Genomic DNA, 16,686 nt, shown 5'->3' on the forward strand with positions numbered 1-16,686 from the left:
TCACGGCCACGAGCCTCTGGTGCAAACAGAGCCCAGGGAAAAGGCACCAACTTTCACCTGATCCACATGACTTTCCCCATGTGACAGAAAGTTTTTACTCAGCATTCTTCTCACCTATCAGAAAGAGCTGCTTAAATTTAGAGTATGCAGTCTGGATGTCCTGCAGGGACAGGAAGTTGCTCGAAAGGTCTTCGGTTTTAACAGTTTCATAGGGTGGCCTGTGGATGGTCTTGTAAATTCTAGGTATCAAAAAGTAACACGATTAGAAGGGCAGATGTGAATTAGAAATGGCTTATTTGTCCTGAGCACGTACTAGGTGCCCAGGTCCGTCCACCACAGACTGCCGTCCCCAGCCGGTGGAGCAGGGGGAAATGGAAGCACATGGAGCACCTCTAGTTTAAGATTATGAAGATTAGAAGCTGACAGAGCCATGACTTGAAACCATGGCAATGTAATTTCAAAGTTGTCTTATTTTCTCTTTTTAATTCATCCACTTTGGGTTTTTTTTTTTTCCACATTTTGGAAAAATTTCAAACATGTATTAAAGGACAGTGACATAGGCCATGGCTTGGATTTGACCACTGTCAACACCATAGCCATCAATCCACTTCCCCCAAACACTTTGGCATGCATCTATAAAAACAATGTGGTTGACATTTTTAATGATTATAATGACTCTTTTCAAAATTAATTTTTTTTCAAGTTTATTTTTTCAATAATCTCTACTCCCAGTGTGGGCCTTGAACTCACAAACCCAAGATCAAGAGGGGCGTCCTCTACCAACTGAGCCAGCCACATACCCCTCCTTTCAACGTGATTAAAAAGAACCGCTCTAGGGGTGCCTGGGTGACTCAGCCCATTAGCCATCTGCCTTTTGTGCAGGTCAGGATCCCGGAGTCCCAGGATCGAGCCCTGCATCGGGCTCCCTGCTCAGTGGGGAGTCTGCTTCTCCTTCTCCCTCTGCTCTTCCCCCACTCATGCTTGCTCTCTCTCTCACATAAATAAGATCTTTAAAAACAAACAAAACCCAATCACTCTATGTATGTGCTATTCCCAAGCGCTAAGTTGTCAGCAGGTAAACAGGAGGAATACTATTAAGAACTGTTCCCCGGCTTCTGGGAAAGGAAGAACTGAGCTAGTCAGTAACAAAATGCAGAACAGTATTCACCCATCCAAGAAGCTCTTCTGGTTTTGTAAAAGGCCATCATCCGGTTCTTTGGGCAGTGCTGACATTTTCAAAATGGCACATCCATTGTGGCAGGACCAGCACCATATCTGCAAGGGGGAATAAAGGCTTTTCAGACATAACACACAATCCAGCAGGAGACAGAAAGCTTAGCCTTTAAATTCATACAGGCAAACGTTTCATGTCAGTAAGACGTGGCCAGATGTACTCAACTGTTAAGCCAAAGAGTAGTTACACACGGAGAAACACAGAATTAGTCTTAAAACAAACCAGTCTAGATAGTCACACTCAGCCTTGCTTATGGTCTAACGTACACCTTTGGACTTGGCTTTAGTGCTGGGAGCCTAGACGGCAGCATCGCCACTGACATCAGCGCACAGACCGCACTAGTTAGCTCGGTCACCCGTCCGCTAACCCGTCTGATTCTCACAGTCACGCTCTGAGACAGGGAAGATCCTCAACCCCATCAACAGCAGGAAACTGAGGCCTGGAGAGACCCAAGAACCTCCTCAAGCTGCACTCCCAGTTGCAGCACTCTGACAAACGGCCGGATGGCAAGCAGCGGGCAGCTCCCGTCACCACAGAAAGTTCACGCTGGAACGAAGGGAAGCTGGCGATTCAACACAGAAGGCCCGTAGGTGCAGGGCAGTGCACTGCGCAAAGACGATGTGAAGAAGGCTAAGATATGGGTCTACCTTCAAGGAGTTTATAGTTTCAAAAGGGAAATATATTTACAAACATAATAAAAGGTAGAACGTGGTAAACGAGAGAAGAGAATTTCAAGGAAGAAAGGGAAGGCAAGAGGAGGAAATCATAAGAATGACTGTAAGTGACAGACAGGCTCAGGGGGTCAGGCACTCTTCTGGCTACAGTGGGGGCTTTTGTCTGTTTGCTCTGATTTGCAGGAATGAAGGGAAATGAGGACTGATCTTGGGACAAAGTAATCTGCCGGGAGAGCCTGGCTTGGAGCGGAGGGCAAGGCTGGTCGGGGCCGGTGAGTACCGCTGTGGACTTTGAGCCCCATAAAGGCCTGGTTAAGGGTTGAGAATGGCTAGAGGCCAGCCACCACTCTGCTGACCGAGTTCTCAGCCTTAGCTCAAAGGTAAACAGAGAGGAAGATGTCTTCCATAATTCTGCTACGGGGAGATGGTACTTTTTTGCTAATCATCTGCAATGAATGGTATAAAGCATACACTGGCCATGCTAGCAGCAGACGCCAGGGCCACGAGGTTCAAGATCAGCACCCGGTCCAGGTGATACTCTGTGCTACACTTAGAAAGCCGGGAGGCAGAACTGGTTTGGGGTTTCAGGGGAAGAGGACAGAATTGGTGTTGGGTATACTAGGTGTCCAGTGCCGACAGGACACCCACGTGCAGATATCCAGAAGGCACAGTAGATGAGGGGTTACAAGTTTAGGAGGGGAAGGCAGCCTGGGGCTCTGGACATGGCAGCTGGCTGCCAGCTGACAAGGGAGAGACGATGCGCGCACCCAGGCAGAGAGGACAGAGGAACACAGAACCGTTTTAGGAAATACCAAAAAGCAGTGACTCCCCTTCTCTGGGCCAAGCCATACTTTGACTCATTAAGATTGAAAATGAGGCTGGAAGTGTTAGGACATGGAGACAAATCAAAAGGCCCTTTGCTGACCTCTCCCTCCCTTACCCAACGTCATGCTAAGCACTCTAATGTACAGAAACCAGCACGCAGTCCCTAGTCCTCTGCCAGGGGTGGCGGTATTTTGAATGCCCAAGCAATCCTGTCCCCCTACGTGGTGCAGCTCACTTGGATAAAAGGGGAGACACTCTTAGCTACGACTAAGTGACAGGTTCTACAAAAATTATGTGTCCTTTATCCTTTTTACTCTCTTCTCCTGGGGTAGAAGGGTTGGCTCTCGATGATATTTGACTGTTAATAATTCATTTTTTTCTTTTTAAAGATTTATTTACTTGTCAGAGACAGAATGAGAGAGAGAAAACGTGTGAGGGGGAGGGTCAGGGGGAGAAGCAGGCTCCCTACTGAGCAGGGAGCCTGATGCAGGCTCCATCCTGAAGACTCCAGGATCATGACCTGAGCTGAAGGCAGTCACTTAACCAACTGAGCCACCCAGGCGCACAAATAATTCATTTTCTTTTGAGGTCACAACCATACCTGTCTCATCTCATCTGAGGCAATTCCCTTATTGTTCTCTATTTAAAAAAGATAAATAGAAAACAAGCAAACTTCTTGGTCAAAGACAGACTTCTCACTGGAATTTAACAAAACACTTGTCTTCTCTTATTATAATATGCATAATTTCTGTCTGGTGTCTTAGTATAAATGTCTTGACAACAAACAAGAATCACTGTCTGTTAATCCTGTTTAACTTTTAAAAGGGAGAGGGGAAATTATTCATTACTTGATACATCTTTAGGTATCTCTCTGAAGAGAGCCCAAAACAGAGTTTTAGGGGGAAATCTACAACTGGAGGCTAGAGAGCAGTGTGAGAAGGAAGGAACTATTAAAGAGGTCAGAAGACTGAGAAAGCACAGTGTGTCCAAGACAAGATAAGAATTTAGACACAAAAAAGGTCGAGACCATAATTAGTTTCAAACGTGCAGTGCTGGTACAGGGAGGGCTGGTACAGGGGAGTGCTCGTACTAGGGGGCAGCGCTGGTACAGGGAGTGATGGTACTAGGGGGCAGTGTTGGTAGGGGAGGGGGCAGTGCTGGGACAGGGGAGTGCTGGTTCAGTTGGGGGGCTGTACTGGTATGGTGGGGGGGCAGTGTTTGTTGGGGGGAGGGGGGATGCACAAGGCCAGCTGACTTCTGGAGGGTCCACCAGCAGAGCAGGGGGCAAAAGTCATCTGTAGGAGAAGATATGAGTAGAGATTGGAGGGAAAATTAGTACAGTCTTTGAAGATGTTTGTCAGTACTGGAAGAACAAGATAGTAGTGTAACTCTTAACGAGGGGCTTCTTCAGGTCAGGGGAGGCCTGAGTGTGCCATTGGGTAGAGCAGAACACCAGGAAAGATCCACGGAGAGGAGCGAAGGCTGATGGAAGCGGGGTCCTGACAAAGCAAGGGCACGTGAGATCAGGAGCCAGACAGCTGTTTAGATTCAGGAGAAGGAAACAGGAGCACAGAGAAAACCCACAGGATGTGAGGGGGAAAGCTGAGGGAGGTCTTGTCACGGGTTGTCCAAGATCCCACAGAAGTAGGGGAAACATCGTCTCTCAGTACAAAAGTTAAGAATGGAATTACAAACTTGAAGAGAATGAATACATTGCTTACACCAGCCCTAGGAAGGAACGATACAGAATGCAAAGGGAGTTGAACAACAGACTGCTGAGCAGAAGAAAGGCCCAACCAAGGCAAGGTAACACACGCCTTTCACATATCCCATTCAGTAACACTCTCCTGTTTGGTTCGAAGGATCTTCAGCAATGTTCACTCACCCTACAACCAAAAAAGATCAATACTCAGGGGTCGGAGAACAGCAGAGGGTAAAGGGAGCCAAAGTTGCTAGCATAGGAGCAAGAATCTACATACATGCAGGTCTTCACTGAATGTAAGTAAAGGTAAGAAAAAACACACTAGCTGAAAAGTCAGGGTAAGAAAGCATGGAGATACGGAAAGGTTCTGGAACTAGAAAGTGGTAATGGTTGCACAGCACTGTAAGTACACAAAAATGGCAACAATGGTAAATTTTATGTTCTGTGTACTGAGAGCTCTGTGCTCCCTGGGGAAACGTGTCAATTCCATCTTGTATAATATTCTTCTGCTGTCCATTCATGCAAACTCCACGACCAACTTTCAGGACATATCTAAAAAATGTGAGAACACCTTCCTACTATTTTATCAAAGTTATGCTGCTGGCTCCCCACTCTGGTCTCATCAGAACATTTTCTACTTCTCTGCCCCAAGGCCTGGCTAGAACACAGTACCCAAGTTTCAACGCTGGACGGAGAGGCAGCCTGTTTGCACACGTAGAGACAATTCACCTTTGTTTCTTCCCACAGAGCTCACCCTCTTTTCCTCGATCTATCTCTGAAAAGCTAAAGAATGAAGATCGTCATTTTCATTGTTCGAAAACAGTGATTCTCAAAATGTAGTCTACAGATTGGGGCAGGGGGTCCCAAGATCCTTTCAGATGGTCTGAGAATAATACTAAGAAGTAACTTGTCCTTTTCGCTGTGCTGACATTTGCACGGATGGTGCCAAAGCCCTGGCGGGTGAGACTGCGGGGGCCTTCGCACCAGTCAAGGCCCTGCTCCCAGAGGGCACTGGCCACCACTGTATTCTTCACAGCCCCACGCTCACAGAAAAAAAAATGTTTTACTTGAGAATGTCCTTAATGGATGACTAAAAATTATTAGTCTTATTAGTCTTGACCATTACAGATTAATAGTCAATATTAATAGGCTTTAAAATTGCTCTGATGGAGTGGGAAGTACACTCCAAGCACTTAAGTACAGTGTTTGTCTTGAGGAAAAGCACTTATGAGACTGCGGTAAGAGGTGAACTGGCTGCTCTCTTCATGAAACTGAAGGATAAGTGAGAGTCAAACACTGGGTGTTCAGACTTTGCTATGCGGCAGATGTCCATCCTCAAAACAAAAAAAAAAACAACAAAAAAAAGAAGGAAGTGACCCTATCACTTCAAGGAAAACAACTGACAAATTGTTTCAAATGATAAAAACTGAAGTTTCATACAAAAATTAGAACTGTGGAAAACTAATCTCTGCCTCTAGCTAGACAGCTTCCCAAAACATTTTCTGATGAGACAAGGGTGATGTTAATTTTTATGTATGTAATTTTATGTATGTAATTATGTATGTATGTATGTAACTCTTCAAGTTTGTAAAATTTATGTAATTTTATGTGATGTGATTTTTATGTAAGGAAACATACTAATATTTGGATGATCTGTATAACCCCCTGAACCAACACTTTCCAAATGACCACTAAATAAGGTCATAAAATCATGTTTTAAGACCTATTCCAGGGGCGCCTGGGTGGCTCAGTGGGTTAAAGCCTCTGCCTTTGGCTCAGGTCATGATCCCGGGGTCCTGGGATCGAGCCCCACGTCGGGCTCTCTGCTCAGCAGGGAGCCTGCTTCCTCCTCTCTCTCTGCCTGCTTCTCTGCCTACTTGTGATCTGTCTGTCAAATAAATAAATAACATCTTAAAAAAAAACAAAACAAAAACAAAAACCTATTCCAAGTACAAGACAGACCCCATGGATTTTAATTTAGTAAAGAGTGAAAACTTCATTATGTTTTCAGATTCTTTTTTTTTTTTCTCCCCGAAGATTTACTTATTTGTCAGAGAGACAAAGAGAGAGCACAAGTGGGGGAATGGCAGGCAGAGGCAGAGGGAGAAGCAGGCTCCCCGCTGAGCAAGGAGCCTGATGTGGGACTCTTGATCCCAGGACCCCGGGATCATGACCGAGCTGAAGGCAGACATTTAACCAACTAAGCCATCCAGGTATTCCATATGTTTTCGGATTCCTTACTGCTATTAACTTTTATGAAACCACCACTTCTCATTTTTTTGTCATACCATCAAAGAACAATAATCTGAATTATCTGAAAAGGTGAATAAATATTCCTCCCTTTCCCTAATATGGATCTGTGTGAGGCTGGATTTTCTTCATGTACTTCAACCAAACCCTAACATTCTACAACAGACTGAATGAAACATACAGAAAAAAGAATCCAGGGGTCTTCCATATTTAAAAATGTAAAACACTGCTATTGTTTTTATTTTGAACTATAGTTATTTTTCACAAAAATGTGTTATTTACACTAACATGTAATAAGTTTATTGCTAAAATAAACTAAAATTCTTTGTTTAACATTTCATATGGTGAATATCAAATAATATAATCCACATCAACAAAAAGTCTTTGAAATCCTCAATAACTTTTTAGAGTATAGAGTGCTGAGATCAGAACGTATGAGAACCACTGCTCTTAATCAAAGGTTACAAACTAGTGGGACATGAGCCAACTCTAGCCCAAAGTCCTGTTTTTAAACATCTGAATCAGTTGCATACATTTAGAAATCAGGGAAATTCAAAACTCATGTAAAAATCCCTATCTCTGGCTCCTCCTGAGAAATCAGGGTATCTGGCAAGACCAGGCCCTAATTGCCACATGGCACAGACTGGCTGGCAGAGAAAAGCAGCCTTCCCTTTAAGTCAAGGGGACAGTCTCCGGTTCATTGCAAGGGCCAAGCTCATTACCTGCCCTGCCTACATGGGCTTCTGGGCATGTGACCCCTGATTAAACATCTTGCCTTCCATATAGGAGTGATCTTTCTCATGAACGAGCCATGTGCACAGTACAGCATTTATTTGTAATTCTTATTCCTTCCTAAATTCCCTGAAGGCTTGGCAACTCCCAACCACCAATTAGACACTGAAGTAACTGCCAGAGTCTTGCTTTCTTTGATCAGTGACACATTAAATATGGCTCCCACCCCAGTCTATTCTGTGAGAACTAAGTAAATGCTCCATGTTGTCTCTGGGAGAAAACATGGCCACACCTACTCAAAAATTAATAGTGGGGCCAAAACCAATCTTAAATCCTACTATCTTCAGAGTGGGGGACTCAGCTTCAAAATAATTTCAGGTATAAAATCAGGCTGCCTTTCAACACTAGGCAGATCTGTAATCCTCTTCCAGCTCTAAGATGTTTCTGCCAAAGACTACTGCATCTGTGAAAACTTTAGAGCTGTCCCAGGGAACCTCATGTCTGAGAGACTCTTTTAGTGGGCCCCTGAGACGTTTCTGGATTACTTTTGGACGGAGGACTGAAGCCAAGGGCCTTAAATAGAATAATCTGCCAGATTGGGTTGATGAGCAACCCATGGCTATTAGGGTTTCCAGATGTACTTACTGGTATGCCACGGCCCTGAAAGCATCGCACGTCCTCTTCAGGAAGAGGGGTGGGGACAACAAAGTATGCTGGCAATCTAGAAGAAAGAAATGTCATCAGTTTTAGTACTGGAGTAATTCACTAAATATGAAAGCTCAACTTTAATGAACAGAGGAAGCGAAATAGAGTGGTAGGACACCACCCTTATTTCCCTCCTAAGAGGAACCAGGGCAGATGAACTATCTCTGGTCTACCCAAATCCTAGCTCTGCCTGATTCTGTGTGACCCTAAGTAAGCTACCCCACTCTCTGGGTCTGTTTCCTCATCCATGAAATGAGGAGATTGGATGTATGATACCTACAAGTCTATGAATTTCAAAATTGGGAGTGATCTTTCTTATCACACAGAGGCAATTAAGCACCCATGCTTTCAGTCAGACTAATATAAAAACCAGTAACTAGGGGTGCCTGGGTGGCTCAGTGGGTTAAAGCCGCTGCCTTCGGCTCAGGTCATGATCCCAGGGTCCTGGGATGGAGTCCCGCATCGGGCTCTCGGCTCAGCAGGGAGCCTGCTTCCCCCTTTCTCTCTTCCTGCCTCTCTGCCTACTTGTGATCTCTGTTTGTGAAATAAAAAAATGAAATCTTAAAAAAAAACAACAACAAAACCAATAATTACAATGACTGCTGCCTAGACATTTTGCCAAGCACTCTGACAAACATTTAAGTGCTTCCTCTATGCCAGACTTGAATTCCTTAACACAGATTATTCACTTTATCCTCCCTACAACTGTATGAGGTATGTACTACTATTATTCCATTTTACAGACAGAGACACCGAGACAGCACCCCTGAGGCCCTTCATAGGTTATGCAACAAAGTAAGCATTAGTAGAGCTACGACCTGAACCCAACCAGTACAACTTCAGTTTCTATATATGAAAATTTAGGTGGTAAAAATAACCTAACTGGTAGGAAGTGGGAAAATCAGGTTTTCAGAGTTGCAAAGAGCAGAGATATACAGAGACACTACCTCTTCCTCTAGTTAGCAAACACAGGTTTCTATTAATAAGAAACCTGCTAAGTTCGATCACCGTGGAGCTGGAAAACCCTTTCACTCAAAGAGCTTGAAATAAAGCCTCAGGGGAAGTAAGAAGGTTGTCTATGGTGTAAGAAGCACAATGGGAACAACCAGATGATGTCTGTACACATACTGTATGTTGGAAGTAAGTCCCGTAAACATCAGGCGATGGGAGAGAGTTGAGGAGGTTGCCAGGTGAAAGTGAGTGGGTCCCTAGATCTAATCAATCCATAGTGAATGGAGCACCATTTTAATTACCAGCAAAATCCAGATTTTAGGAAATGATCAGAAAATAGCCTGATTTCTTCAAATAAATTGTAAGAAAACCAATAATGACGGGAAGACCTACAGAGTAAGAGACGTGAGAAATCTATCAATCAATTGATAAAATGGATAAAAAGATGAAAATTGTTCTAAAAATTTATAAAACAACGGGGAAATTTTTGAACACTGACTTATGTTACTGAATGATATTGAGAGTTTTAATGTTAAAATCTGATAAGTGTTTGATAATGGTTTTACGGTTATATTTATAAAAAGAGTCCTTAATTGTTAGAGAGGTATGCCAAAAAATTTATGAATGAAATGTAATGAGGTCTGGGATTTATTTCAGAATAATCCAAGGGAGGCACAGAGAAAACAGGATTAGGTGAGTTAATAATTGTTGAGGGGGGGTGATAGGTAAAAGGGAATGTATCATATTCTCTTTTCTATTACACTGCTTGAAATTTTCCATTAAAAAAATCTTACAGGTTATTAAAAAGGAAAAAACTCTCATTATATTATAGAACCAGGTTTAGAAAACACTGGTCAAGGACAAGATACTTCAAAATTTTTAAGAATCATTTGACTTCGAAGTTTGCTGTGTCCAGGATATTTTCTTTTAAGTCTGCTTTAATACACTGGTGGTAAGGTATCACTTCTTCATGTGTTATCACTGAAGTAAACACCCTCCCTCCAAAAAAAACTCTCTTCACAAATTAATGAAATCACAAATCATTAAAAATCACATGGGAAGATTAAAAACCTCCCTATGTTCAGGCTCCCCCCGCAGGACTATGAAGATCAGACATTTGAAGAAAAAAATCCAAAGCTCAAAAGCTCCCCCATGTTCAAGGAGGAGGACAGCTGAATATTTGATACCTACAAGTCTATGAATTTCAAATGTTCTAGAAGATCGTGCTACTCCAAGTATGCAGCAGCGTCCTCTGGTCAGCACATTTCTCCAGCTCAACCTCAGATCCACTGAATCAGAATCTGCATGTTAATCCCCAGGTGACTGAGGAAGCAGGGCGGCTGCAGCCCACAACCCACCAACAGACCACAGTTTCTCAGTCTCCTCAGGAGAACTACCTTCGGGGAGGCGTCTGGGGGGTAGCACTGAGTCTTAGCTCCATCCCCAGAGGCTCATTCTACACAGCTGAGGCCACAAGGTCTTAAGAAATTTGCATGTCTTCTCCTACTAGTACTAGTGAGGTTCAATCTTTTACCATGCTGGTTAGCTAGTTAATTTTCTCTTATTAAAAAGAGTCTTTCATCAAAGGGGGGAAAATGCCAGAACCAAGTATATTAGCATATGCAGCACGCAGTGGCTCCAGAAAGGACGCTGCTGCACCTGTGAGGGGAGTCCGTGGTGTCCTCTCTTGTCCCAGCGAACTACTAGGAGGTTCCACGGGCTCTCTGCTGTGAGGCTTCCAATGTCCACAAACAGCTAACTCTCTCTCCTTGAAGAGCTGTCATTTTAACTCATCAGGACGAGCTTTCAAACACAAAGTCAACAGCCCTTCCAAATACAGGACGACATTATTACTGAAGGGAAGTTGCCCGATCTGCTCTGACCTAGCCTTCATTAGGGTGAGGAAACCCTCAGAGGGACAGCAATGTCTTCCTGGAGCAGCGTCAGTTCAGAGGCTCCCCTGTGTGACACATGCCCACAGGATAATAGACCTTCTGATACCTTGACAGGGAGGCAGGATGAGAGAAAAAAGACTTTTCAGGAGAAGGAAGACTGGTACTAGATAAGTTAGGTCTGACCTTGGGAGAAGATGAAGTAGACACTCAGTTTCCTGTTATCCAAACTGACTGGAGTGTCTGCTAACTACCGAAGGAAGGGCTTTCATTAATTTACTCATTCTCTTTCCTATTTATTGAGTGTCTCCTAAAACCAGGCACTGTACTTGGTACTGAAGATACAATGATGAAAAAAAAAAAGTGTCCTTGATTCCCCAGAGCTGACAGTTGCAGAAACAAACATTTCCAAATGGTGACACAGATAAAAATAAACTCACAATTGTAGGAAGTGCTGTGAAGAGAGGCATGAGCACAAAGAAAACCCTCCCTGAGACCTGACCGAGTCTCGGGCAGGCTCCCTACGAAAGTGACACCTCGGCTAGGATCTGACAAATAAGAGGAAAGCAACTACCCTTGTGCTGCTAAAAGCAAAAGGAGCATCCCAGATTGGAGACCTCACAGAAAAGGCCCATGATGGGGGGTCGCTATGATCAGAGAGGGGAGAGAGGCCAGTCAGGCAGGAGTCAAACCATGAAGGGCCATGTAGAGAACAGAGAATGGGTGCTGGGGGACCCAAGTGGGTGGTGGTGACATGTAGGCCGCACCACAGCCGTCCAGGTGAGAAACAAAGCACAGCTTGCCCTGTATCCTCCCCGAGACAAAAAAGCGTGGGGGGAGAGGCTGTATGCATGGCTGGGGCAGTCCGAGGGGCGTGTGTTTGCACTGACTGCTCCCACTGCTTAAATCTTGCTAAAGCTCCATCTTCCCTGCTAACCGCTAATTAAAAGCTCTTTCCCTTGGGGCGCCTGGGTAAAACTCAGTGGTTGGGTGTCTGATTCTTGATTTCAGCTCAGGATATGATCTCATGGGTCCTAGGATCAAGCCCCACTTCAGGCTCCACAGTCAATGGAGTTTCTGCTCAAAGATTCTCTCCCCCCATTCACTCACACTCTGCTCTACCTGAAATAAAATAAACCTTTAAAAACGTCCTGCCCACCTACCTTTTCTACCAGGTATATTTTTGATGTGCTGACAACCACACAAATACCAGTGAATTTATTTATTTACTTCTATTTTAAAATATTATTAATATTAATTAATATAATATGCTGACTATATTATTAATATATTAGTATTAATTTATTATATATTTTATACATTCACATTTGAATACCAATGAATTTAATCAGTATTGGTAGGATTTTTTAAAAACAATTCTGGGAATGGGGATGCCTTCTACCAGTGTCAACATCATTTTATAAACTATCACCTTCTCAGTGAAGGGGTTTATAACCCCTTTCTGAGCACGAGCTAGCTTTCCCTTTTCAAGCTCTGGGACTGGGAAAGAGGGGAGGGGGGAGAAGGGCAGGAGGGGGGACATGACATTTGCTCTGCAGGCCCCTCCCCACTGTCATTCCAGATTGTGCTGTGTCAAGAGAGTCAAGTTTATAAATGTCTGTGACTGGGGACGCCTTCAGCTCCGGTCATGATCCCAGGGTCCTGGGATCGAGTCCTGCATCAGGATCAAGCCCCGCATCAGGGAGCCTGCTTCTCCCTCTCCCTCTACCTGCTGCTCTCCTTGCTTATGCTCTCTGTCAAACAGAGAAAATCTCTTTTTAAAAGAACTACAGATTTTATGACATTGCTAGCAGGATGTTGGGGAGTATGTTCCAAAAATGAGAAGATTCAAGCTTCTAAAAAAAGGATTATGCAGAGGTGCCTGGGTAGCAGTTGGTTAAGAGTCCAGCTCTTGGGCACCTGGGTGGCTCAGTGGGTTAAGCCGCTGCCTTCGGCTCAGGTCATGATCTCAGGGTCCTGGGATCAAGTCCCGCGTCGGGCTCTCTGCTCAGCAGGGAACCTGCTTCCCTCTCTCTCTCTCTGCCTGCCTCTCTGCCTACTTGTGATCTTTATCTGTCAAATAAACAAATAAAATCTTAAAAAAAAAAAAAAAGAGTCCAGCTCTTGGTTTTGGCTCAGGTCATGATCTCAGGGTTGTGAGATCAAGCCTTGCATTGGGCTCCACGCTCTGTGGGGAGTAGGCTTGAGATTCTCTCTTCCTCTGCTTTTCCTGCTTATGCACATGCGCATTCTCTCGCAAATATATAAATCTTTTTTAAAAAATAATATCAGAAGTCTTTTTTTTTTAAGATTTATTTGTTTGTTTCACAGAGAGAAAGAGAGAGAGAGAGAGATCACAAATAGGCAGAGAGGCAGGCAGAGAAAGAGGAGGAAGCAGGTTTCCCGCTGAGCGGAAAGCCCCATGTGGGGCTCGTCCCAAAACCCTGAGATCATGACCTGAGCCAAAGGCAGAGGCTTAACCTACTGAGCCACCCAGGGACCCCGCAAATAAATAAATCTTTAAAAAAAAAAGTACTGGGGCGCCTGAGTAGTTCAGTGGGTTAAGCCTCTGCCTTCAGCTCAGTTCATGGTCCCAGGGTCCTGGGATCAAGTCCCACATCGGGCTCCTTGCTCGGCGGGAAGCCTGCTTCTCTCTCTCCCACTTCTGCTTGTGTTCCCTCTCTCGCTGTGTCTCTCTCTGTCAAATAAATAAATAAAATATTTTTTTAAAAAAGTATTATGCAGAGTCATCCTTTAAAAATGTAGGTCAGAGGCACCTGGGTGGCTCAGATGGTTAAGCTTCTGCCTTCGGCTCAGGTCATGATCCCAGGGATCATGGGATCAGGCCGACGCACATCGGGGCTCCCTACTCAGCAGGGAGCCTGCTTCTCCCTCACCCTCTACTGTTCTCCCTGCCTGTGTTCTCTCGCTCTGTCAGATTAATAAATAAATTAAAATAAAATAAAAATGTAGGTCAGATCACATCCTGCTTCTGCTCAAGCTTTTCCTCACTGCGTGATAAATGCTGAAAGCCTCCTCCCCCTCGCCATCCAACCACCTTGCCCTGCCCTGACCTCACCCACTACTACTCAGTCCCTTGATGGCTCCTCTCCAGCCCTGGACTCCTTGCTGTTCCTCATGGAAGCCAGACAATATTTCGCCTCAGGGTCTTTGCCTCTATTGTCCCTTGTGCCTGACCAACCCTCCCCACCACCACCTCCAGCACTCCCTAGCCCCTGTGATGTTTTTCCCCATAGTACTTATGACCTTTTCATATTCTCTAATCATCATTTATTCTGTCATTGTTTTCCTCCCACTACAGTGAAAGTTCCAGGAGCGTGGAATTTTTAGGTTCTTTATTTACTGCTGTTATCTCCAGTAGCCAGGACACTACCTGGTACACAGTGGCCATGTAAAGTTTCTTTGTTTTTAAGATTTACCCATTTATTTGGGAGAGAGAGAGAAAGAGTGTGCACACAGCGGGAAGGACAGAGGGGGAGAAAGAGAAGCAGGCTCCACACTGAGCACAGAGACTGATGTGGGGCTCTGTCCCACGACCCCATGGTCATGACCTGCTCCAAAACCAAGAGTCACACACCTAACTGACTGTGCCACCCAGGTGCCCCATCAAAGATTTTTATTGAATAAATGAAGTGCTAAGAAAAAGGAAAGTAAATACATGAAACAAATTCAAAAATGTCTCTAATAGGGGCGCCTGGGTGGCTCAGTGGGTTAAGCCTCTACCTTCGGCTCGGGTCATGATCCCAGGGGCCTGGGATCGAGTCCCGCATGGGGCTTCTCCTCATCTCTCTCTCTGTCTGTCTCTCTGCCTATTTGTGATCTCTCTCTCTGTCAAATAAATAAATAAAATCTTTTAAAAAAATGCCTCTAATAGTTTTATACTTAGACTCTATATACAATGGTAAAAAAAAGATATAAATGCACTTTTGAACGTTTTAAGGGACACCTTAAGGGTTTCTTAAACACAGTATACAGTATCAACACAGAAAACGCAGACCCCTCCTACACAGCTGATGGGAGTGTAAATGGTGAAGCCACTGTGGAAAACAGTCCGGCAGTTCCTCAGGCAGTTAAACACTGAGTTACTATGTGACCCAGCAATTCCACTCCTAGGAATACACACACACACATGCACACACACATGCGTGCGCGCATGTACACACATGCAAACTGTGCAAACAGTAAACAAATGCTCATTGCAGCATTATTTATAATAGCCTACCAACTGATGAATGGATAAATAAATAATATATTTATAAATAATAAATAAATAATAAATAAATGAATTGATAAGTAACTATCCCTACCACGGAATATTATTCATCAACAAAAGAGAATGGAATGCTAATACACGCTACCATGTGGATAAGCCTTGACTACATGATGCTAAGTGGAGAAGCCAAGCATAAAGACTACTTATTATCGATTCCATTTATATGAAATCTTGAGAATAAGCAAACTATGGAGATGGAAAGTAGATTAGATGTTGCCTAGGGCTGGGGGTGCTGAGGGTACAGGGGCAGCAACTACTACGGAGGTATGAGGTTTCTTCTGGGGCTGATGAAAAAGTATGAAAATGGACTGTGGTGACGGCTGCGCAATGCTGTGAACAGATTCGTAAATACTGAGTACTTCAAATGTGTGAATTGCATGGCATGTGAATTCAATTTCAATAAAGTTTAAAAAAAAAAAGCAGAGCACTCAATACTTACCTTTCACTGACGTCATAGCCTTCATTGACACTCACTGCTTTGTACTTGACGTTGCCTTTGGTCCTCTCCAACTCCCAACACCAGTCCTTAAGTGTGTCAAACATGACAGTATGGTTCTTGGGATCGGTGGCTAACAAAACAAATTTAAAAAGACAAAATTTGGTTGTGAGGTACAGTTATTTTAATGATGTGAAAGTGGATCCTAAGCCCTAATTTTGTCTGCTAAACCCATTTTTATCGAAACACAGCGAGTTCACTGCTTAATCCCAACCTTGTTCCTTTTTTTTGTCATTAACCCAAAATTATGACGATGGGTCTGTCTTTTTATACTGGAGAAAAGGAGTTGTTCTCATTCCACTCCTTGCAAAAGTAATTTATAGCTCCATTTTCAGTCATCTGACCATGAGATAATTTATATAACATAAAAGATCCTGTGAAGCACTAGAAGACAGGCTTGGCACAAATGCTAAAATAATAAAATATTTTTAGCCCTACCAATATGTGCATAAGATGGCAAACTCATTTGAATAGCATGTCAGATCCCTGAATGTAATTCCTCCTTCAGTTTGCAGATGCTCTGCCGACAAGAGGATTGGCCCGCGTGACACAGCTACTAACGACCATCGTCAGATCAGACAGCTGTGGGGAGGGTCAGGGCTTGCCAGTCAAGGACTGCACCACGGGCATGAAGGCTTCTGCCCCTCAGCCTGCCCTGCTACTACCTGCTAGGCGGAAACGTCCAGCTGCACTATGCCTGCAGCCCAGCAGATGTGTGCTCCGTCCTCTCCTAAGCCATAGACTGCTGAGTGACACGCACCAAAACGGTCTTAGCTACCCAACACAAATCAGTTCATTCAGGCCCTTGTGCATCTCAAAAAACCCAAGCATTTTGGAGAAAAGAGTACTTGATAAAACTTCCCATGCTATTTTATTAAAATAAAACCAGATCACAGTACAAACAAAAGTAAGAATAGTAATAAAACCAGCA

The 16,686-nt window shown here is 44.0% G+C and overlaps 1 protein-coding gene across 2 annotated transcripts in view; it reads right to left on the reverse strand.

Annotated features, from left to right (window-relative positions):
* Positions 1–16,686, reverse strand: part of MTMR12 (myotubularin related protein 12) — a 72,312-nt gene that overhangs the window by 16,141 nt on the left and 39,485 nt on the right. For both annotated transcript variants that reach the window (XR_006606587.1, XM_045079448.1), the window contains exons 7-10: positions 15,699–15,828; positions 8,063–8,138; positions 1,169–1,275; positions 115–239 (exon numbers count right to left, since the gene is read on the reverse strand). Coding sequence is in view for 1 of the 2 variants with exons in the window: in XM_045079448.1 (XP_044935383.1) it covers positions 115–239; positions 1,169–1,275; positions 8,063–8,138; positions 15,699–15,828 (438 nt within the window). In the remaining variant the exon portion in view is untranslated. The remainder of the gene's footprint in view (positions 1–114; positions 240–1,168; positions 1,276–8,062; positions 8,139–15,698; positions 15,829–16,686) is intronic.

The sequence above is a fragment of the Mustela putorius genome, unplaced genomic scaffold (genome assembly GCF_011764305.1).
Source record: "Mustela putorius furo isolate JIRA1106 unplaced genomic scaffold, ASM1176430v1.1 tig00000407_pilon_pilon_pilon, whole genome shotgun sequence".
Classification (NCBI taxonomy): Eukaryota; Metazoa; Chordata; class Mammalia; order Carnivora; family Mustelidae; genus Mustela; species Mustela putorius.